The sequence below is a fragment of the Cyclospora cayetanensis genome, unplaced genomic scaffold, assembly GCF_002999335.1.
Source record: "Cyclospora cayetanensis isolate NF1_C8 unplaced genomic scaffold, CcayRef3 CcayRef3_contig_174, whole genome shotgun sequence".
NCBI classification, from domain to species: Eukaryota; Apicomplexa; class Conoidasida; order Eucoccidiorida; family Eimeriidae; genus Cyclospora; species Cyclospora cayetanensis.
In genome coordinates this window covers 34,992-58,711 of record NW_020312119.1, presented here as the reverse complement: position 1 = coordinate 58,711, position 23,720 = coordinate 34,992, and the positions used below count along the sequence as shown (strand labels likewise).

The 23,720-nt window shown below is 51.9% G+C and overlaps 3 protein-coding genes and 1 pseudogene across 3 annotated transcripts; 3 read left to right on the top strand and 1 right to left on the bottom strand.

The window, feature by feature from the left end:
- Positions 1 to 203: 203 nt before the first annotated feature.
- LOC34617275 lies at positions 204 to 4,036 on the bottom strand. The gene is made up of 3 exons (XM_026337291.1): positions 3,409 to 4,036; positions 2,242 to 3,030; positions 204 to 2,116 (listed from the first exon to the last, which is right to left on the bottom strand). The coding sequence occupies exons 1-3, from the start codon at positions 4,034 to 4,036 to the stop codon at positions 204 to 206; spliced, it is 3,330 nt and encodes a 1,109-aa protein (XP_026193076.1).
- A 4,827-nt stretch (positions 4,037 to 8,863) lies between these two features.
- LOC34617274 lies at positions 8,864 to 13,582 on the top strand. Its single transcript, XM_022730649.1, has one exon. The coding sequence runs from the start codon at positions 8,864 to 8,866 to the stop codon at positions 13,580 to 13,582; it is 4,719 nt and encodes a 1,572-aa protein (XP_022586950.1).
- Positions 13,583 to 15,937: 2,355 nt separating this feature from the next.
- On the top strand, positions 15,938 to 17,192 carry LOC34617273 (annotated as a pseudogene).
- A 630-nt stretch (positions 17,193 to 17,822) lies between these two features.
- On the top strand, positions 17,823 to 20,493 carry LOC113147276. The gene is given in 14 exon segments (XM_026337290.1): positions 17,823 to 18,003; positions 18,060 to 18,164; positions 18,223 to 18,299; positions 18,358 to 18,687; positions 18,743 to 18,801; positions 18,862 to 19,142; positions 19,194 to 19,239; positions 19,296 to 19,399; positions 19,644 to 19,751; positions 19,784 to 19,851; positions 19,997 to 20,059; positions 20,118 to 20,189; positions 20,245 to 20,340; positions 20,407 to 20,493. Coding segments are annotated over 14 exon segments (1,677 nt in total).
- Positions 20,494 to 23,720: the final 3,227 nt, after the last annotated feature.

Genomic DNA, 23,720 nt, shown 5'->3' with positions numbered 1-23,720 from the left:
TCATGAAATACAGTTGCTGCGGCCCGTGGCAAGCCAAAGCAGCGGCCTCGGCGGGGCGTAGCACTACCCGATGAGATCTCTGCACTGCGCATACACTCAAGGTGCTCACTGAAACACCGCATGTGCCGCTGTTCCTGCATATTGTGTTGCAAGCAGTGACACCGGCTGCTAGCGTCATTCTTGGTACGGCACGCTGCAGCATCTCAACCCGCAGACTGAACATCCCCCTTCCAGCTTTCTTCTTGTGTAGAGCTCAGCCACTGGGCATCCGTAATATTCGAGGCCCCTGTGTTAGGGCCATGAGCCTCATAGGCAAACCATTGCCTGGAGCGCATCCTAACGAGCCTTAGATCATCATGTGCTACTAGGGTCTCTACGTCCTCTGGGAGCAGCACAAACTCTTCTTTCCTATTATTAATAGAGATACTAATGGCTCGACCTCTAGGCAGCATCTGCACGCGCCGTACCACGCCCCTGAGGTGCTGCTCGTTCCCCGAGGGGAGGCCTAACAAGGCCTTTACTCGTACACAGATAGGAGTGTTGGGTGTGAGCTGAGAGATGCTGGCTTGGACTCTGGGGTCTTGCTGAGCGGGATTCGCGGCTGTGGAAAGGCAGCTGCCGTCGCCTTCCTTAAGATTAAGCCCTATGGCCGTGATATCCGCGGTGATCTGCTGGAGACACTTCTCTCTGGCTTGTTCCTCTAGCCAATTCTTAAAGGCTTGCTCGTACTCCCTGCTTGTAACCAGCTCCTTGTAGCGCCTTATGATGTTGGGAATCTCGGCCTTGGGTGGCGCCTCATGCCGATTCTTCGCATAGTGCCATGGATCTACACCAAAGAGATAGGACAACACTTCGAGCTGGTACGTCCGGGCGGAAGGTAAAGCGAAGGCCACATGATTTAGGTCTGGGCAGTCCTTCATCGCTGCCAAACAGGCTTTCCTGTCCGTCCGCAGACGCTGCTTCAGCTGACCATACAGCTCCTGGCGACGGTGATTGCACTTGCATTTGCAGATCTTCTCGATCCCCAAAGGCGCAGGGCAGCAAGCAGGCTTTGAGCCTCTCTGTGACTTGAACCCGAAGAGGCCCCCACCTCCTCCAACGGCAGCATCATTCGGAGGGCCAGACGATCCCCCCAAAAGTGGCAGGCGACGCTTCAAGGCCTCTCGCTCGGTAAATCGAAGAAGGCAGAGACGGCCCTCCTGCAGCAACTGCACTACACGCCCCACTGGGAAGTGCAACACGTGATGCGGGGGACTAACCAGCTTTAAAGGCAGATACTCCCCGTAAGGCACTGTAAAATAACGCTCTCCTGCCTCCACGATCACAAACTTCGAGAGGGGCCCGCGCGCCGAAGGAGGTGCCTCCTCACCACTGCCCCCTGAAGGCTGAGGAGGCAAAGGCGGCAACCCCATCTCCGCCAACTTGGCATCCAGCACGTCTAGATGGATATACACACGCGTGCCAGGCACGAGGTAATTCAACTGACGCAGTGTCTTCAGATCCGGGTTGTATGCCAGTAGCACCTCTGCATCCCCTGGATCCCTTCCCAAGCCGTCCGCGGGGGCCTCCAGCGCACGCGCCGCCTCGGATTGCTGCTGTTGCTGCTTCTGCTGCTGCAGCTGCTGTTGATGCTGCACCAGCAACTGCTGCCTGCGATCTCCTGTGTCCCTCATGGCTTCAGCTTCCAGAGCCTCTGCTTCTAGGGCAGAATGCGTAACCCCCAAGGGCCCTCCGATTCCGATGTTGTCAAGCTCCGTAAGCACCGAATCTACAAACTGCGGGCCCCTCAAGAGCTCCACTTCCTGCACAACCTCGTCCGCCTCTCCAGGGGCCAAATGCGTGAAAGGCAGTTCTCCCAAGTGGGCAACAAGGGGCCCCAGGATGGTCCTGTATGCCTCGAGCACGGAGGTGCTTGGAGGGGTTGTCGGGAGCAGCAGCGAGGGCCTCAACCGCGCCACATGAAGCTGGAAAGGCACTCGGTTCCCCCTGCGACGCCACTGCGGCCTGAGACGCCCCAGTGCCATCAGCAGCTCCAAGCAAAGGTCACTCTGCTGCAACGCTGTAAGGGGCAGCGGAAGAGGCATCAGTGACTGTAGGAAGTCCTCCTTACACATTTCTGCGGCAAGCAAGAACGCAGGACGCAGCACACGAAATTCGCCCCCTGTTCAAAGACCCCTACCTTACGGAATAAAGAAGCCAACAAGTCCCTTCTGTCTTGTGCCTGCACGCAACTTCGCTCACCGTGGGCTGAAGTCGTTGCATCGCCTCCCGCAGCAGCCGTTCGCTGCGCTTTCAGCGCCTTCTTCGCTGTCAGCACAGGAGAGGGCGTTGCCCCTCCCCTTTTCCTGCGGCGCTCCGATTTGAGGAGCTCTTCGTCCGCTGAGGGTACGGGTGCAGCAGCGGCAGCGGCAGCGATTTCCTCTGTCGCTTCAAGGGTGGTTCTCTCTACTTGAGGGCCCTGATCGTTGGATCCTTCGTCTGTAGGCTTGTTGGACACCGTCTCACCTGCTTCTGGCATCGTCGCATCTCTCTCCTGACGTTTGAGGAGTCCTGTGCGCCGGATGTTTTGGAATCCTGCATGGGGGGGGCCCTGCTGTTGCCCAGTGAGCCAGGGAATCCACGAGGCGATCTGCTTCCAGGGGGGGGCAATCGGTTCTTCGCACGACAACAGGAAGGCCCTCACCGCCACCAGCGCGTGCTGCTGCATTGTCACGGCAGAGTGAAGACAGTCGGGAGGCCCCCGTGCAAATTCGCGTAGTCCAACAGACCCCTGGCGAAGAAGCCCCCTCGCCGCCTGCTGCGAGACGCCTGCCGGCCCGGGGCCCCACAGGAGCGGACTGGTCCCCTGCAGGGGAGGAGGAGGCCCTTGAGGGGCCCCCATCGCTCCAGCCATGAGGCCCTGCATGGTCGGGAAGCCCAACCAAGGGCCGCCTGTTGACACGCCATATCCCAGCGGTGCTGCGTTCTTGAAAGGCCACGGAGCCGCATGCGTCTGCCCCTCCGCCGCAAACAGGGGGCCCCCCGCACAGCCTTGCAAAGCCGCCGGAACAGCCCACACGCCTGCATCTTGGAGCTGCGGAGTCTCCTGCTGCTGCTGCTGATTGTGCCGCTGCTGCAACATGCGTTGCTGCTGCGCAGCGGCTGCGAAGCGTGGAGAGGGCCTCACCGGGGCAGCCAAGTCCCTCTTTGCCGCCGCTCCAGAGGGCAGGCGCTGGGAAAGCTTCTCAGACGGCATCGTGGGGGCCCCCTCTGCGCTAGCCAGCTGATCCGAGGCCCCCACGCGAAACACCCGACTGTCCGGACTGGAAGGCAGCATCATGTGCGCTGCCCCTCCTGGGTGCTGCAGGGGACCTCCCTCCAGGGGCAGGTAGGGCAGTGACTGCTGCTGAGGGCCTTCAGCATACACGCCTCCGGGATTGGATCCAGCCTCCGGTGAGCCTCTGTATTCCTCTGCCAATGGCTGCCCCTTCGCGAAACAGAAAGGGGAGACTTGCAAGGGCTTCTTGTAAAAGCGGCCCCCCTGGACACACTTGAGTTGGCTCTTTTCTTCTTGCGCATCAAACTGCACGGAAGCCGCAGGAGGCGCTCCCGGAGGCCCCCCTCCAAGAGATCTGTCTCCTGTGAGGAACTGCTGGGGTTGCTGAGCCTGGGCTTGCTGTTGCGGGGGAGGGCCTTCCAGCATGCCCAAGGCAGAGGATGCTGGGGAAGCCGACGCAGGCGGACTCGACGCCGAAGGGCCCCCACCCCAAGGAGGCGCAGTTACAGAGTGACCCCACTGAGACACGGTTTCCCCTTCGGCCGCAGGAGGGGGGCCCATTGAGGGAAGGCCCTCTCCACTCGCCTGCAGAGCCCGCTGCATCAGGGGGCCTCCTCCTCCAAACCTTGTGGGGTCGTCGGCTGGCAAAGCAGAACCCTGAACAAGGGGCCCCCTCTGCTGCTGCAGCAGGGCGTGCGGGAGCCGCTGACCCCAAAGAGAAGTCGCACCGCTGCTTGCAGGATCGTGCCACTGAAGGGGCCCCCCGCATCCCTGCTCCATAAACATGACGGGGGCTATCCCCGCCCCCACTGGGGCCCCCCGTGCATCCTGCGCTGAAAATGCAGGGGGGGCACCAAGGACCCCGGGTTGCTGCCGTCGGGAGTCCTCTCCAGGGGGGCCTACGATTTGCGAGTACCCCTGATGGACTGGGGCCCCCTCGGGACCTTCGGAAGCCTCGGTAAGCGAGAAATCGCGCTGAGACATCTTCGAGGAAGCACAGTGCAGCGGGCTCCTCTGCACGAGGCTATGGGGACTGCAGGGGCCTCACAGGCTTTCGACCACGACAGGGGTGGGGAAGGCCCGTTGCAGCTGCCCCGTGGGCCCCTGTGTGTGATGAGGGTCTTTCGCCCTCTGCAAAAGCCCCCCACGACGGGCTCACCCTCTGCAAGGCCTGTGTTGCGGGGACTGGAAGTCAGACGGTTTGCAGTTGGGGACTCAGTGCTTCGCACTGGGGCCCCTCCACTGGGGCCCTCCGCAAATGCCCGTTGAAGGGAGGCGGTGGCCTGGTTAGGGCAGTGCCGCCGAGCAATTAAAGAGAACGTGGTGGCAGTACCTGGGGAGAATCCTTCCTCGGAAGGGCCGCAAAGGACGATAAATGTTCCCCCCCTGCAGGAAATACGGGGCATCAACGCTCTGCCGCTCGCAAAGACGGGATCAAATCCGCTGCTCCCTCTCTTCAGGCATGCGCGAGTCAGTCTGCCACTGCCATTCAAGTTATCTAAGAGCAGAGAAGCTCCCTAAAGCCGCTCAACTCTGCGTAGAGACCCTCTTTGGGTAGCAAGGCACTTGCGGCCCGCCGCCGCCACTTGGCCGGCCTCGCACTGGGGGCCCCTGGGGCTCCCATAACTCATTTTTCAATATCCACAAGATGAAAAACACAGTTTTCCGCACACATCTTGGAAAGAGAGACGGACAAGAATAGACGTGCGAGTGGCGAGTAGATCGGACTCTCTCATCCCGCAGGACGTTCGGAATGGAGAACACAGACTAGCGTTGGGGTGAGGGGTGGAAGGAAAATAGCAAGGGGCGGGAAGCTACTTTTTGCCAGCACATTGCACACTGTTCGGGCATAGTTCGTGGCAGGGAGAGTGATTAAAGTCCTCAGTCCCCCCGCAGGCTTATGGGCGCATCCCCTTCTGTTACGAACACATCGAGACGAAAGGGCCAGCAGTACTCAATCCACCCGGACCAAAGTCCTTCTGGAGATACATCCATCTCCATGCAATTCTGCTCACCATGGGCTATATGCACCATTAGGGGTCTCGCCGTAGCGTCCTTTCTTGTCTTGAAGGGCCAATGAAGTCAAGGAGTCGAATAAGCTGTTATTTGCCTTATTTACCGTCAGATGGAATGGGACGCATAATACCCTATCAAATTTCAGTAGCACTTTTGGTTGTTCAGACTCTCTGAACTGCACTTGTTCATCTACTAACGATCAGAGATCACGTTAGCAAAAGGTTTGCGGGTGTGGAGCCCTGTCCAACGATCCACTCACACATTCTGGCAAAATGGATAAGAGTATTGCCTACTGTGTTCTATGATGCTGCACCGTGAAGACGGTAGCCTTTCGTAGTTCATGCTGTGTAATCAGGCAACTAGTGGGGTGATAACAGGGTTAGCGAGCTATGGTATGCGCGAGATTTCACCAGAATTGCCAATATTTGAACCATGATTTGGGAGTTTGAAGAGGCACAGATTTTATGTTACAGGCTCAGGCTGGCCAACCCAACAGAGAACATTCCATCAATACTGTGCGCGTTTTGCTGAACAAATCGTTGTTCGACTGCTTGAGCTGCCGACAGAAAGCAGCTACTATAGCCACCCTGTTTTCATCAGAAACCTGCAACCCCTGAAGGCTTGGGGTAAGGGGGATCAACCTGAGCGTAATTAGCAAAGAGTTCGATATCCGCTCTTTCTTAATGAATTTCCTGTAACGATGACCCACGCTGAATGCTTGATAAAATTGGACGGTTCAGCGCAACTCCAGTCACCTTGCCCAGAGCCACAAGCTGCGGGGGCTGCTTCACCAGCTAAATCCTGGCAACCCCTAAGCTTTGGCGATTGCGCTTCTGGAACAAGGTTTGTCCCGTCTTACAGTGGCTTACCTGTTATTTTGCTTTTGCTTCGGGCACGAGGATTTGGGGGGGAAATTCATTTGCTATCTTCGTACTGGAGGTGCATAAGATGCCTTTGTAACGCCTAGAATATCAGAATTTACTTATATTAGCGTCTCGTGCCCGAATGCATGAGGCTCGGCAGATATGTGAAGTCCGATGATCACGTGGTAATCAGGCATTCGAGCTCTTGTTTCCAGCATCAAATTAAACCATGGATCAGAGGTGAAGTGTTTATGATGCTTTTCGTCTCATGCCTGATTATGGAAGACATACGATAGTTGTGGCTCAACCTATGAAGAGTGAAGCCGCTAATTACACACATCATTCCAGTGGCGTGTTCACTGCGACGTTCCCTGTTCTATCTATGCTAGGTTGATACCATCACTTGCTACAGGGCCCGAATCTGCTGGATATATATTATGCAGTGGTGAGGCGGCGCAAGAAAAAACAAGAGCATGGCTAATTGCATAGCTCTCCGGTGAGGCTCTAATCTTTTGAAACCATTTTACCACATCAGAGTTAAGCTTGACTGGAAAAAAAAGGGAATATCCATCAATACTAAGTTAAAACTGTTTGACAAAGTAAGGGGGAATATTTTTTCCCGAGTAATCTTAGCCAGGCGAAAGTCTTTTGATCTTCTAGTGCATAAAGCGATGCACTTGTACTAACACTCTTTGGGGGGTCAGCTCCCTGTTAGCTAAAAGCATACACTAGAGGGATTTCATCTGCCAAAAAGCTGCCGAGAGCAAACTTGAAGTTGGTTTGCTACATTTTGTATGGATACATGCTGGAAAGTGGTTTCAGGGACATTTTCAACGTCTATGTAGAACACTCATCCTTTAAAATCTCAGTGGTGTATTTCTGTTTAAAGGGTGGCACAGATGTCCAGGGTAGCTACCGCTTGTTCTCCTCGCGATCTCGTATGCAGTATTTAAGGGCCTCGGAAAGCTTCATTAGCATCTATCTCTGCGAAGGTTGCAGTGTGAACTGGCCCGGTACTATTCTTCGAAGCAAAGATATTGACTAGGGCCATCTGAGGCTAAGAAAACACGATTCACATCTTCAGGACCCTCCCTCAATTGTGACATAGCATTCTCTAGAAGCTGCATGCTGACTCAATTTGCTCACTGGCCGAGATCTTCCTCCTGCAACGTTGCGTCCTTGAGCAGCAAATAGACTTCATAACCCACCAAATATATAGACACTGCGGATAACAAAACCCATATACGTTAAAAGACAGATGCTCAGAGCGTGGTGGCTTTCTGGAAAGAACTGGTGGGCAGATGGCTCATGGCGAGGCATGTGGTTGTTGGTGGTTTCAAACAACTTTTATGTCCCGCCACGCCATTTTCGTTTCCATCTACTGTCTTTTGGATTTCTTTCTCAAGTGGAGCGCAGCCCGCTTTTTGCGCCTCTAAAGTTTCCCCACTAATTGGTTAGCCCTTTCGCGATTACTGTGGCAATATTACTCTTGGCTAGAACTTTCACTAAAGATCTGTTTCTCGAGCCTTCTGAACTGCTCGGCAACATAAAGTGCTGTTGAATAATCCGCAGGATCCAATTGGGCTGCGAGAAATTTGTCTGTGTGACAATGTAGCGCTCTAACAGGGCAATCCCTTGGGGGAGACACTCAGCGCTAAGTCCAAAGAACACCGTAAGCAGTTCTTGAGTGCCTCTCGAAGAGCTCCGTCCCCCCGTCTGCCTGGAGTTTCTCCATTGAATTTCTGCATGCGAGGAAAGAGAAGACTCAAGTGGGCGTTGGGACACTGTGTGAGCTATCTAAGCATCCGCAGCCTGTTGCACATCGCAGCTAGCGGGCAGGCAAACAGTAAGCCATCTTGACAATTGGTTTGGCCGTCCTTATATTCTGATCGTTGCAGAGTAGGTCTAGCTCAACATTACTCTTCACTTCAACTTTTTGTAGAGCCCAAGTGTGCGCTGGCCGGGTACAGGCACGCTGAGAGTCTACGAGCTAGGCCAGGAGACTACAACATGGGGAAGCTATGGGTTTTGATGCAAGGCAGACCAACGCCCTCGGCTCGAAGGAGGCGTTTTCCGACAAGACGTCTAGGGAAGGAAGAGAAACGCCTTCAGAAGGGGTGCTCCAACTACAACTTTGGAAGAAGAACCCATAGATATTCTCGCTTTTTCTAGCGAGTGCATTAAGGCATCCCATAATTTCTCGATAGAGAGAATATGTTGTGGGACATCGCCAGAGGCGGGGGCTCCCCGTGTTGCTACGGGGGGCCCCCCTGTGTCTCCTGTGACATGCAAGCCCAGTGCTGGCCCTGTGTTCTTCTGTGTCTGCTTCGTCTGACCACCATTGACCTTCACTATTGTTTTTGGTTTTCCCCTACCAGTCCGAGATCGCATGAGTGCATCTCGCGTGCCGTATGTTTTATCGTCCCTTTCACCTGGGCCCCGTTCAATCGATTCCCTGATGAGCGAAGGCTGCGACTTAGAAGTAACGGCTCCTCCTCTTCCTCCCCAAGTCCCTTTATAGCATAAGTGGAACGCGCAGTGCATTGGGGTCCACTGTTCCTTGAAGCCTTGACATTCCGGGGCTCTTCCTCCGTTGCCTTCCATGGCAGAGGGGCCCCTAAGGGGGCCCCCGGGTCCCTGGTATCTATGCTAAGGGGGATCCCGGCTAGCTCTACCTCCACCTATTGCCATTCATTCAGTGACTCCTCTTAATACGTGTGAGTGGGAGATGGCGCTGCGGTGTCTCACTGCGCTTCCTGTTGGGGGCCTTGGCGCGCTCTCTTCTGCCCCTCCCCAGTACCTCGGTGGCAGAATTCTGCCCTCCTACGCGGCAGCATCAGAGCCTCTGGGCCCCTTGACATCTGTACCGGTCTCTTTTGGCGTGGGTGAGGTCCCCAAGGGCCTCATCAAGGGCTTCTGGGATTCCCAAAGGCCCTCCAGGTGCCTTAGGGACTCATGGATTTGTGGCGCTCGAGCCTTCTCGACTCGGCGTAAAACAGTCAAGGCGATTGGAGCGTGGCATTTGCAGCAGGAGGCACGGAGACGAGCGAGGCGGCTTGAGGAGTTGACTCATGGGGGCCTGCTACCTTCGACAAATGCCACATTAGAGGCAGCGACAGCACCAGTTTCCTTTCAACCCAAGTACAGTCCAAGTCCTCTATTCCTGTCACCTCCTCCGTCCCCCCCGGCTCTATTCACGCAAGTCAGCGTGGCTCCTGCTCCTTTCACCCGTAAGAATCCACCCCCGGAGCTGCAGCATCTGCCGCCTCGGCGTCCAATGGGCCGCGTCTCTGCTCTGAAATCAACGGAACTGGCAGTTGCCGTCGTGGAAGCGGCACGCAGTCACAGGGGGAACGCGACGCTCTGGCAAGAGCTGCATGCAGCCTGCCTGCGGCGGGGCCCTCACTTTTCCGCAACGGAGGCGGCGCTGGTGCTTCACGGCTATGCCCTTGCGGGACTCAATGTGCTGCCTGTACTCTGTGCTTGCTCTCACACTCTGCTCACTAAGTGGGGAGACGTGCGGCTAGTCGATGCAGCAAGGGCCCTTCATGCCCTTCTCAAAGTCTTTAAGTTGCAAGACACCCGCATGACCTTGAAGTTTATTGACAGCTTCGGCCCCGTGCTCAGACACCGTAGCAGCCGCTCGCGCACTAAGGACCTCGAAGCCTTGCCTAGAGAAGAAGCCTTGCAGCACCTCCACACGCTTGCACTGCTGCTGAAGGCCTTTGCTGCAGTACAGCTGCCCTATCCTCCTCTGCTGCTGACTGCAGCCACGGTCCTGAGAGCGGAGCTGCTGCTGGTCGCAGTGCCTTGTGCCTCAAGGGCCAAATACAGCAGCAGCTCTAAATCCTCAAGGGAAAAAGACTCTCGCCGCATCTTCGAGCTTCCCCCGATAGCAGACCCCAAAAGCCTGGGAGGGCCCCTGCTGCCGCCTCCCGCCGTAGTCGTAAGCATTTTGGAAGGCCTGACGGCGTTGGGCTTCCGCAGTGAGCCCCTATTTGGCGCATTTGGTGCCTTTCTCGCTGCTACACTCCCCGGAGCTGTCGATGTTTCAGCCCCTGGGGGCAGCCCTCCACAGCTGGTGATACCGAGGGGGCCCCAAAGGACCCCCGCTGCAGGGTACTGGGGAAGCCCCCCGTATCCCTATGCGCTGCATGCGGCGATGGCGACGGCGACGGCGTGTAGCAGTCTCAAAACGACACGCGAGAGCGGCTGGACCCCACAGCGGGCTGCCAACTGCGGAGGGCCTCGTAGGGAAAAAGTGACGGGCAATTCCGCCCCAAACCTCCCCACGTGGAGACACCCACAGGCAGCAACTGACCAAGTCGCAGCAACAGCGGCAAGCAGCGACTGGAGCTTCCGGCTCCTGAGCCGTGCAATGAAGGCCTTGGGATCGGTAGGTAGCAGCTGCGCTCCCTTGATCGGGGGCTGGGTGGGAGCTGTGCGTCACAGAACCCACCGGAGCTCTCCTGAAGACCTTGTCTTGGCGCTGGAGGCTTCACGTTCCTCCTCCTTCTTCTGTCGCCCCCTGCTGCTGCTTCTGCTAGGAGCACTCGCTCACCGAGCAGCTGACCGCTCGCTGCCCGTAGAGCTCCACACCCTCTTTTCAGCAGCCATCTCTGCTGCGCAGCTCCCAGTGTCCCTCCCGGCCTTCTGGGAAGCGCTGAACGCCAGTCTGTCTCATTTGCAAAGAGAGCATAGGCCTCGCAGCGGTCCACCGCTGCCCGAAGGCTGCTCTGGCGAGCCGCAGAGAATGCGCACCGGGGCCTCTCAGACAATGTCTCTGCCAGGGAGGCCGCATCTCACCGCCAGCAGCCTTCGCAGCTTCTCTCTGCCGCGACATGAAGAGCGGGGATGCGGATCCACGGAAACCGCAAAAGAGACCACTCCGGGTTCATGGGGCCCTCAAGAAGAAGCACACAATACCCTCACTGAGGACTCCAGTGGCGCTTCCCTAGGGCAAACAGAAAGGGCCCATCAGTGCGGGAAAGGAGAACCGCTTCTTAAAACGGGGGGAACGAAAACGGGTGCTGCTGAGGAGACAGAGAAGTCTCTCTCGGTGCGAGATTCCGTGTCTCTGCTTGAGGCTGTGGCCCTTGCATTTCCTGCGCTTCCCCTTAGTCTGTTGGTCATAGCGCTGCCGGGGCTGCGACGCCTGGGGCAGGAAGGCCTGCCTCTTTCCTTCTGCTTAAGGGCTTTGGGGATGCTGGAACTTGTGAAGCTCAAAGCGAGTGCAGGGGCATGGGGAGCTTCCCTTTCTGGATCGGCAACAGTGACCCTTCGCAGAAGCAGTGTAGAGAATAGCAGCAGCAGCAATAATTCTGCCTTAGTTGAGGCCATCGCGGAGGTGCAAGGGGTCTTGTTGAGAGATGCCCGACACCGAGTGCGCGTGAGGCTGCAGCACCAGCTGGCGGGAGGAGCCTTGAAATCAGGAGGCGTGACAGAAGAAGGGGGACCTTCTTCAGAGGACTCGTGGCTGTGTATGGTGAGGGACTCTCCAGCAATGGATTTGCATCTCCGTGAGCTGTGCCTCTATGGCGTGCTGAGCCCCTTTGTTTCCCACGTCGCGAGCAACACAGCGGGCTGGAGGGTTCCTCAGGAAGATTCTTTAGCCCACAATGGTGGAGAGAGAAGGGCGGGGTCCCTCGCTGGTGACCTGGGGCCCCTACAGATTCTGCGTCAGGTTAGGGGACTAGTACTGGAAAGGAGCTGTCGATGGCCCCTGGTTTTCGTCAGTGTAGAGGATGCGGTCTCTCTGTTGCACCTCGAGCTGTTGCCCTATTGTCAGGATGTAGGGCAGGCAATTGCTGCAACGAGGCTCTTGCACGTAAAACGGGGTGCAGCTTTTCAACCGCAAAAGGAATCTCGAGGGCACCTTCACACGCCTCCCCCAAAAAACCGTGGTATGCCGTGTCAGCGGGGATACCAAGCAACAGTTGAGCTTGACAGCCTCAGGACTTCCCTTTCTGGCCCGAAGGGTGGGGATTATCCAAGGGCTGACCTGCAAAAGCCGTGTGGGACTCCCCTGGAACCGTGGGGAGTGGACAAGAGCTCCATGGAGGCCATCCTTAACTGCTTTAGTAGTCGTCTTGTTACCTCCGCAACACCTACGTTGCTGCATGCTGCGACCCTCACCTTTAAAGCCCTTGCTCACCCCCGCTTGCAGGGCCTCTTGAGGCAGAGTCGTACCGGCGCCCGGGATCGGGATGACGCGGCTCGAACGGAAGCAGAGAGCAAAAACCTTCCTCCACAAGACACCACAAGGCACTTTGGAGGAACATCCCTGGAGGAGTCTCAGAGGAGGGGCGGTCCCCCTTGCGAGGCTGTCAAGGGCGAAGGCGCAGAGGGAATGATTGTGTCTGAAGAAAAGGAGAAAGTAGCAATGCAACTCCTTTGTGAAGTGTGTCAGCTGAGTGTAGAGGCCCTGCAGCAGAGACTCCAGCTATTACAAGCGAACGAACTTAGCCTTGTTGCTGCAGACGCGCAAGCGCTGCTCTGCGCCCTAAGAGCACCACACACGGGGTCTGTCAAGTCCCGTCCACAAGGATCACCCTCGCGAATGCCCACTTTGATGCCTGCTCGAGATCAACATGGAGTTGCAGCTAGACTCTATGAGTGTGTGGACGAGTGTCTCGAGAGCACGACGGGCCGCACTGATGAGAAGGCTGACCACAGCGACAACTATCACCTTGGGACAGCTTCTCCGATCTCAAAAGAAGCGACCTCTGGAATATCGCAGCTAGAAGAAAGCCTAGAAAGGCTCCTGGAGGCTTTGGCTGCGCGTTGGCGCGCTGTTCCCGTAACAGTCTCTTCTGCAGGACCAGCTAGCAGCCTCAACGTTTGCCTGCAGCTGGGCCTAGGTGGTGCTTATGTCTCCGCAGCTACTAAGGCCCCTCAAGGGGATAACTCAAGTATCTTTTTGCGGCCCTCTGCGGCAGACGGACCAGGACACAAAGATAGACTTTCCGAGGAATTCGAGCAGAGAGTTCGCAACAGCGCCCTTCTTGAGACCCTTTGTCCTGGTATTTCCACGCCGGAGGCTCTGAGGTGGCTGAATAGGAAGCAGGCAAACTGCACTCAGGGAGCGGAGCTAATTTCTTCTTCGATTTACCAGGAGACCACTGCTTTGATGGATGCAAAGGTCAGTCCTCAACAGTGGGGCAATCAAGCACTGTGTAGTATGCGCGGTGGCTACGGCGATTCTCTACCCCGCGGACAAAAGGGCGACAGCCTCGACGCGCATGCTCAAGGGGGTTCACAGGCTGGAGCCCTTGACATAGACAACTGTCTCAAAGTGTTGGCTGCTCTTAAATTGAGATATACACCCACAGAATGGAGTAAGGGATGCCCGCGACACCGCACAGCTTGTTTGTTGACCAGTAAGACACACTACAACTTGGCGCTGTCGTGGTTATCACAAATTCTGCGATACCGCGTCGCGGGATAAAGCATACATTTTAAAGGAAAAGTCTGATGGAACAGCTCGGGAGATCATGCAAGGGACGCAGGCAACGTGGAGGAGAACTGCGACTACACCCGTTAGAGAGGGTAGCTGTAGGTGACGAAAGTTTCAGGAAGATCATCTGTATGTATCACTGGATGTATGGCGTTACAGGAGTCAATTTTTCCTCCAATTTTCATGGCTTTTGTTCTTCCCAGCACCTCAATTCCCTATAATTATTTGTGAATGATTCGTGCTGTGTCTTTTTTTGTTGTGCGCCTAGTCCATGCATGACACTCGCGTTGCTGGCAACACTGAGTTACAGTCACAGGTCCAACTCGTGTTAACCCCAAGGGCAATAAAGCAGACGGAAAATTGAGTCTCGGCTGTCTACTATGCTAACAAAGTGCTGGCTCAACATTCTATCCGCATGGAAACAAACTGACGCAGCCTACCTGGCTGCTTTTGGCACTTAGGGTAAAATCGCCCGCCATCGGGCACTGAAGGCGCTGAATGCATCTGCTTCGAGTAGCAAGAAACCTTAGATTATTAGGTGCATAGCACAAGCAGTATTTTACCCCTCATGAAGATAAGCGGTAAAAAGGGCATTTTCCGAGCTTCCTGGAATGTTAACAGCCCGTGGGTTAGTTCAATGGCTGTGTCGTCCCAATACTTTCAACCCACACGAATATTTTCAGGACTCCCGCTTTACATATTCCCAGGGTTGGGAATGACTGCTTTAAAATTCTTGACCCGCTTAACATGCGTTAGCATATTGCGCTCCCTGTCAAGGATTCGAGGATGGCATATCAAGGTTCGCGAACGAGCCCTAGCCAAGACTTATCCATTTAGTCTGAAGGCCTGGTTCTGGAGGTGCTGCGGCAGAGAAAGAGGCAGTACATTCAGAAATCTCCGTAAGTTTGTGAAGTAAAATAATGCACAGTTATGTAGTCCGTTACTTGGCTGAGTTGGACAGCTGTGCCATATACATACTGAGTATAAACGGCATCTTATTCATTAAGTAGCATACAATGTCCTGCTCAGGAGATAAAGTCAGATGACAGCTATTTTTGGCAAACTTAGTCCCAGCTAACTCTTTTCTGCTAGAGGCCGACTTCGACCGAGTTGGTGTGAGGATAGCAAAAGCTTTTATATCCAGTATGTGATACAAGAAGCATCACTCGTTTCCTGGTTCCAAGAGCTAGTCACCAGTACTCTGCAACCTTTGTTCGCTTCTCTGGCTTCCTGTGCCGGCTGCAAGGAATGTGTAAAGCCGTTCCAGGTCTTCTCAGGTTTGATACGCCTAGCCATTTGGTAAAGTACCCACAGTTGCTATTTCATCTGACAAACAAACCGAACTTGAAACTCACGAATGCTGATACTTTTTCTGTAGCGGCAAGTTGCGATGAGCTCACGAACCGTAAAGCGAAGGCCTTATCGCGGCAACGTTTTTCCATTAGTCTTTCAGTGCAACTCAGCCTATACAGCATTGTATTATGAAGTGCAAGGATTGAACTGAAGAGCGGATAGAGGAGAGCAATTTAAATTCCGTCATTTCTGCCCCTTTGGACTGTGCTACACTGTTGGGACTATTTAATAATTGCTCGAGCGGAAGGGAATAACCTGTCATATTTTATGGCTACGTAGCTGTTATCACGCATCCCATAAAGCTTTACTGGTGGATTATGTACTTTTACTATGTGTGGCTGAAGGTTAGATGCCTTTGTTCTAAAACGGTGTGGGTGAAGGCGGGGACACGACAACTGCCTTGCTGCTATTCTAGCTTCCTCGTACCAAGGACCGAGTTACAGCAATAGCAGTGCAGAAACACAAAATCGTCTGTTAAAACTGAGAACGAGTGTTTGCAGCAATGGTGCTTTACGGGCGATATGCAGACTACGCTTGTCTGGGCTGCGACTCTGCATGCAGGTCCATCAGACGGCTAGGCTGGTATTTGCTGAATAACACTAGACACAGTATGGACGTACTTTTAGCTTAGCAATAAGCTTTGCTCACAGTACTTTGTACGACTAGGTGTATATGTCTCGAAGAGGTTGTTTTTTTCATGCCATGTAAACATTCAGTATGTTTTCCCCCATTTCACGTGAGGGCGAGCACTGTCATGCGCAAGCTTTTCCCCGTGCAAAACATGAAAGCAGTTAGTGCAACATCAAAATCAGGAATTTAAGGGTCCGGATCACCATCCTGGTATAATTTTGGACTATCTCCTCCCTGTAAGGCACGATGAAGGGCAGGTGGCGCAAAGACAAACGGTCATGTACTATAATTCAAAAGGAAGGAGGCAACGCCAGGCCAGAAGAACAAGCCAATAAGGAACTTAGCACGATACAGACGTCGCCCAACGCAAGTCTTGCAGGCTTCACATTTTCCGGTTCCTTGAGAAGCGCCGGAGAGCAGCGAGTGTCATGCTATGCCAGTGCCCATAATTCCCTTGTCAGAAGCCAGTTCGCGATGTGCGATGGAACGACCCATGACGATTTCATGGTAAGCCCTCGTTTTCATGTGTAAATGATCTTCCAGACACTATGATTCACCATCTTAGGGAGCCTCAGTGCTGCGTCAAAAACTCTTTGCTTAATTGTTACCAAAGCGGCAGGGAGTTTCTTATGTGCAAAGCCGTATGCCGTTGGCTAGACTCTCAGAGCATTTGCAGTGGGCTTTCGATGGGGTGAGAATCAAATGCGTAATATGTTATATCCGGGTGTCCAGAAAGCCCTCACTGGCGGGAGCATTTGCATTCCTGAATTCTTCAAGCCACATGAAAGCGAAGCCCTTTTTAGCTCGCTTCTCAAGGAACTTTCTGATTACGCGAAGTGAGTCATGTCCTTAGGGCCTGGTTAGGTTTGTTCACTCCGCAGTAAATGCGGCTGTGCCTGCAAGTGAGGGTTTGTGTCTTTTTTTGTGTCCACCAGGGATCAAACACTTTTGCATGATGCAGCATCTAAAGAGGCAGACCCGACACCTGCCGAGATGAGGGACACTAGTGTGACTTTACCTGATGCCGGCTTGTGCCGTTGGTCAAGGCATCTAAAACACGAAAACCCTGAAGGATTTCCCACATTTCAGAAGGTGGTGCAGCGCCTTTCCAATTATTTCGATTTAGACATCTACGCGACTCGAATGAACATTTATCCTGATGGTTCTCACTGGAAGCCGCATCATCATGATTCTCATGCATATTCCTCTGAAAGACAACAAGTATGTTGCACCTTCAGGTATAACCCCTTTATCGGGCTCTTCATGGGCGAAGGTCATGAACCAGTCACTTAGTGACCTTAGCGATTAGCGCATGTGCCCAGCGAGCCATGATCAATGCTTGCGCTTGCACTTGCAGGCAGAAGATTTCACCGTGGGAGCATCGTTCGGTGGCCAACGCTCTTTGGAATTTGCCCATGTCAAGAGTGGAATAAAGTTCTGCTTCCCTCAAAAATCTGGCTCAATTTTTGCGTTTAACTCTCTTGTCAATAAAACATTCACCCACGGTGTCCCAGCCGAGCCAAGCAGCAGTGTAGGCCCTCGAATATCAATTATTGTTTGGGGCAGGCGCCGTTCGCTGAACGCGAAAAATGCATGTGCCAGCGAGTTGGACGCTTGAGTACTTTCAGACCACACAGTAAGTCAAAATCTGTATTCCTTGTTGGATTGGTGTGCGATAGTAGAATATAGGATCTAACGAACTCCTTTGATTTGTAGTACAGTGGTATTCACGGCTTGGTTTTCGCCTGACCAACTATATTTCCCAAAGAATAGGTGCCTCCCATGGCTAATCTTACTACAGAATAATGCAGAAAAGAAAAGTTTGCCTAGAAGCCTGATCCCGACGGCTTCCGATACAATAGTGTTCATGCATGAATATACAGCGCGCTGCCATTCGTAACGGCATTGCACGCAAACCACGACTATGTCTAAAACAGCGAATGCGCTTAATATCTCCAACAACATGGGCAATATAAGCTTCATATGGGGTTATGGTAGCGTTAAATGACTTAACACTTCAAGTGAATGATTTCGGGTGTCGATACTATGCACGATGCATATCTTCCTGGAATTGCTCCTAAAAGGGCTACCGCACTAATGAAGCAGACAGTGCCAACACTCCATGTCCAGATTCGTTATCTTTTCCACTGCTACATTCGCTCATTGGGCTTCCTCGCATTGGGAATTGTAGCTTAAGGCGAGCACTCAAATCAAACCAGCTTCTGTCAAAATTTTTCTGCATTGGATCATGGTCCAATACCCGGAACAGCTACGAAAGTCTTCCAAAGAAGAAAAATCAGTGAAACGGTGGCATTCTGATGGAATTCTGACCTTAGTAACGGGGTGCCTGTCGTTTATCACGTTCCTGCTGAATGCGGCCGCTTGCTACAGCGGGAACTTGAAGCATCTTGCACCATATGACCTAAACGGTTCGCCATAGTGGTACAATAATAGAAACGGGTTTGCTCATTGCTTGTGTTTTCAGCTGATTTTTGTGGGTCTCAGGAGGTTGGTGAGGAAAGGCAGTACCTCTACTATCCGGATCCACACAATCCGACTAATGGCATCTGCGTGGAGTCATGTCCAAAAGGTTAGAAGCATTTTTCTGAGCATTTAAATTTTTGTAAGCCGGTCAAACTCGTGATTAGCCGAATCAACGAGGACAATCAACATTCCAGATGGGCTAGGAGGAATAACAATGCATCCTGTTACCAGCTCAGAGTTGGTATGGCATACTCACTCATTCTTCTGGACTGGAACAGATTTAACTAATTTTAAACCAGGTGTCGGGGCAATACTGTTTTCAGGGGCGTTTAAAGTCTCGAGAGATTTTGACAGCTCTGCAGGCAAAGCGCCCTTTTCTGCATAGCATTGTTCAGGATATATTTAAAGCCACAGAGGTCCTTTTCGCCACTGTTTTCATAAACATAGTGCTAGCCATTGTGGGAATGAAGGCAACGCTCAACAAGAAGGCCGGGAGAAGCGTTCTGCTAGCGTCCTCATTTTCGCCTTGTTTCCTCTCGATTTTGACCGCTCTCTTGACGTTGTATCACACCTTTACACCTCGGGTTCTCCCCCCGGGGATTTCTTTGCTGCTGCTGTCAACCATTCTGGTGAGAACAATTTTACGAATACAGCGTGAGCATACACACTTCCTGTGTATTTTAGGGGACAATATCTTTCCTAACGGGGGCAATCCCGGTTATATTCCCCAAAACTTACGCCAGGTGCATTTAGGCCATGCCCGCTTTCTCGTTCGACTTACTTATATGCAGGATACTGTACAGGTCCCAACAATTCATGTTGATTGGAGCGCAAGCTCTGGAGGAAATGCCTGACCTGCTAACATACGTCATAATGACAAGTGCTGGCGTTGGTGTGACGTTAGTGTGGAACATTTGGATTTGTGCATCTCTGCTAACTATGGGAAGACCTGTGCCGGAGCCTTTGACCGTTGACTCTCATGGTGAAACATATATGGGCATTATGACGTCATTCACACGAACCCCTGGACAAGGTCTAGCTTGCCTTATTGTCTGTGTTACGTTCATTCTCCAATTTGAGAGTGGTAATACATATGCATTTCCTTGTTTTTATGCGATTGCATTACATTATCCAGCTATCATGTTCACCAAGTTCCTCGCAACCCGTTGTGTGAAGAAATGGTAAGAGTGCTCTATACTCTTCTGCCTTGTTCACAAGTCACATCTACGTTTTCTAGGTTCGAAAAACTTCCGCGCAACGGGCGTAGAAATCCCAGATGCGACTACCTGTTGGCTGTTGGTGCTGAAGTATCAAAAGAGTGGGGACCTCTTGGAGCTGCGAGTAAATTCGTTGATTCTTGTCCTATCATTATTTAGCTTCCTATCCCATTTCAGCTTTCTTTTCACCCGCGTGCCGCCTACCTGCTACATTTATGCAAATGATTAACGCTGAAAGCTCCCTGGCGCCCCACACGGACACGCTGGCAACCTATCTTCAACGGCTTTTCGCTCATTTCAATGACTGCCGTAACTAACCTGCTGACATGAATATCACAGAGAAGTTACGCAGATAAATCGCACTGCAGTCTTGTTCAACAACCAGCTACTACCAGTTAAACTTGATGGCTCGACTGGTGGATTTCTCGAAGGGGCGCTTGCTGGTTACCTTGTAAGCCTACTTGTTTTAATCGAGGGTCACTCACCTGCACTAATCAACATGAAATAGGACCTAACTCAGGGAGAAGTGGATGATCACTATTCTGCACGGCGCTATCCTATCCAGGAATTACTAAGGTGGATAAAACTTTTCATGTCAAAGGAATAAATGGCTTATAACGAGGATGTCATAGCCCTGCCTTCCAAATTGCTTTTTATTCTACAATGGTAATTATTCTTCGGTATGATTCGCCATGCTTTACTACGACATGATTTTTTTCAGAGCCTCTTTGTTGCGATGCTGACTTGGATTGCTCTTGAACTTGCTCCCATATTCAATCACACCGTAAATTATTGCACAGAATTCATGCTCTCCCACTCTTGGCCAGGCCAGTGTTCTATAGGGAGAAAAGGCACTCGATTCTATACCGGTTGTGGTAATGGTGACGTTTGCCATGTCCACAATTGTACTGGCAGTAAGGAACTTCCTAATGGTCTACACAGGGGGCCTTTTAAACGAATGGACTTCAGATATTTCAAGAAGCTGCTAGCGCGGCTTCATGCGCGGCAGTAATGTTCTGGTCAAAGGCTGCTTCAGATGTTTTGTGGTGCAATTCGATTAACTCGGTAAGCCCCACGAAGAACAAACGGCGAATCTATAACCAAAGAAAATCGCTGCTATACCGTTCTCAGGACACACTCCCTGTGTACGAGTCGAAGCATCTTCGTGAATTCTTGAAGCTTCTCAGGAGAAAAAGCGATCAGGAGATTTTGTTTTGAGTGTACCATAGTCGGTGGCGATAATCAGCCATCAAGTATTGAACCCGAGCGGCCACCTCGCTGGGCCATTAAGAGATGTACAGTCTTAATAAGCAAACTTGGCAATTCGGAAGGCATTGACATCAACATGCCGTGACGGAATGCGTCAACATAGCTGAGAGGTGCAGGCTCAACCGGCGTTGTACTCCAGGCAAACCGAGGCTAAAACCTTTTGATTCCCCTTCCGCAACAGTAGCGGCAAAAAATACAGTGGACTACTGTTCACTCTACTTGGTCGTCAAGGGCCTGCTGCAGATTGACGGGTTACAGCCAGACCTAGTTGGTATCAGCCGTCTTCAAACTACTAAACAGATGTCTCTGCGTCTTGTAGTTGGCCGCTCTTACACACTGCTGAGCAGCCACTGTTTTCGAAACATCCCGGCCATTCCAAAGACTTCCCAGCAACATTCCCCTCAAAGTAAACCAGATGAGGGCGGCCCATACTAGGGCTCAAGTCAGATGATGAATCCTGAAAATACGACTGAATGATAAATCGGTCCTGAGCGAAACGGGAAAATACACAGGATAAAGGTGTCAGAAGCTACAGAGTTTACGCTAGTGATTCATTCTTTTCCCATGATCCACTAAAGGACGAGAATCACTACTTGAGTACAAGAAATTTAAGTTGGTGTCATTAGTGCTCCTTCCTTCCGAGCTTCCTTTAGGAGTTACGGATACATCACTTAAGGCTTTTAGATGGGCAGTGGCGACATAAGAAAAGATGGCTCACATTTCCCTTTGTAACGAAGTGCATGAATGGTCCGGCCTCAATATCCTTTCCAATGTCTCCAGTTTGTACTACCATAATATCGTCATCCGTGTACTCTACAATAATTCCTGCTCTTTTGTCCATAACGACCCGCACCGAACTTGAGGCTGACAGTCTTACGTCTTCATAAATCTCGCTGGAAGGACCAACCTGAATTGTGTACTTGTCGCAGCTTCCTAAACCCGTTGCCTTCACCGTCGTCCCCCCGAAGAGTTCGTCAAAGCTGTCAGAAGTCACTAAGCGCACGGGCTCAAGTACTGGTTCTCCACCGGTTGAAATTGCGGTTGCACAGTCTGCATGGGAGCAAATATTGACAGCAGCGACGATCACTATATAAAGGGGCTTCCAGCCCCAATGAATCCACATATTTCTGATGGAGGTTTCCCGCATACAGGTAGAGGCAGATGCGAACAGGGTGACGAAACCTTACGGGGGAGAAGGTGGAGAGAAGCGTAGGCCAAAGCTCTTCCAAAGGGTGCCATGACCATGACATTAAATGGAATCTGAGAAAAGGCAAGAAAAAAAGTATATTACACCGGTTCATTCCGGCTTTGGTCAGCGTGTTCCGCGTGTGTGCACCAGGAGCTTGGCTGCATCCTGGATCAGAAATGCATTAGTTTGACACGAGAAGAGCTATAAAAATTAGGTGCTCTTTGTGACTGAGAGAAAACGGTCGTCATAGACACATCAGAAGAACGGCACAAGGTAACCATAGGTCCAAGACCTTACTACGTCAAATTTAGCCGCAGTACTATGTCGTCTCAAACGGAATACAATTACAGAGAGCGAATGCTGAGAGAATGCAAATTTTAGTGAAAAAGTGGACTAAAACACTTTTTAACGGAAGCTACAGAGAATGCCGCAGCGCTGGACAGGGAGTCACTAGCTGTTTCCGTGAGGTGTCACCATCTGCCCATTTTGTCTCGTTATCCTTCAATTAAAGCAGAAAGTGATATTACTCACTCAAGAATCTGCAGCTTGTGTAGGAGGAAGGATAAAGGGTCCATTAGTGAGCCGTAGTGGGTAAAGGAGCCGGCAGGAAAACTGCTAGACCGCGCCCTACCCAGCGCAAATAGCGACTCCATATTACTCAGTTCCTGAGCTTTAGAGGCATTCTCACACTGTATAATTACAATTAATATCATTAGTACACTAGAATGCTGGCGCCAGCATTTTTAAAATGGAGCTGTTGAGCTTATGTCTCGATACAAGTGCTCCAGCTGCCTCTAGCACTGTTAGGCCATGGTGAACAGGCGAAGCAGAGTCAGCAAAATTTTCGCATGTATACAACTGAAACCCGGAATTATGCTTAATTGTAAAGCGTCTGTACAGTTTAGATAAGAATACGGCACTAAATCAATAACAGACACACATCTGAGATGGACCATCCTTCATTGGAGTAGGCACTGACATTAGGGTCGACCTATATATGAAGCTTCACGCGACAATCTGTGCCTACGATTCGAATCCAAACGTTATTCATGCTCCAGGGGACAGCAAAATAAAATGTTCTCGGGCGAAGAAAGCACGAAAAGGCGTGTTGTAGCGCGCTCATGTGTATTGAGTGCGAGTTTAGTTGCATCGTCTAGGGAATTACTCTGCAAGATGATTAAAAACTCTGCAAAAAAGGCTACAAATAGCGCATGGGCTTAACAAAAAGGCAACACGAAATGCCTAACTACCCGCAGAAAGTCGCAAGGCTGGTAAGGCAGAATACCTAAGACCCTGACAATCGCCAGAGAAAATCACCGCCCGCGCCACTTTTCTGCAAGGCAAACTTGTTTTGCTCTTGTGTTTAGTCTTTGACATGTAGCGCCTGTGTGGCCGATTAGAGCTTAGTGCTCAATCTTTCTTTTGCCTGCTTTACCATCTTGCTTAGTAACTGCTTATCCACTAAGTTTCGCGTTTGGCGTCAGCTCACGGCAGAGGATAGAGTCCGTGTATAATGACCTCCTCTAGAACGTTCTTCTTCCATTAGAAACAATGAAAAATGCTACTCTAAGTTATTGTATTAAGAGTGCATCTCAACATGGAATCTTGAAGTCGGAAAGCTTTTGGTCATTGGGTTCTGCTACCTGCTGATTACCTGCTATCGCTCAACTTCGACATGAACCCTTGAAATACCTCCATATACTAAGATTTCAGTTTGCTTAAGTTTATCGTAAAACAAATGCGCAATCACATCTTTAGTTGTAGAAGCAAAATAAACAGCTCTTACCACTCTTTGCCCCATGGAGGTAAATTACATAATAGGGCAACACATGCTACTAGATGAAGCTCTTGCAGCAACGTAATTCTTCTTTTATTAGGTCATTTGACTTGCCGTTCTCCTTTTCAAACTATCCCCTCAATGAACAAACGCGAAGAAAGCAGCCAAGGAGGGTACAACGGAGACTAATTCTAATTTCTTAAGCGGGAA

Coding starts and splice junctions, on each gene's coding strand:
- LOC34617275 (XM_026337291.1), bottom strand. CDS start 4,036: ATGGAGCAGGGATGCGGGGGGCCCCTTCAGTGGCACGATCCTGCAAGC. Junction 3,031..3,408: donor GGCTGGATCCAATCCCGGAG/GCGTGTATGCTG, acceptor CGGCTTTGCAAG/GCTGTGCGGGGGGCCCCCTG. Junction 2,117..2,241: donor TGCAACGACTTCAGCCCACG/GTGAGCGAAGTT, acceptor TGCTTGCCGCAG/AAATGTGTAAGGAGGACTTC.
- LOC34617274 (XM_022730649.1), top strand. CDS start 8,864: ATGGCGCTGCGGTGTCTCACTGCGCTTCCTGTTGGGGGCCTTGGCGCG.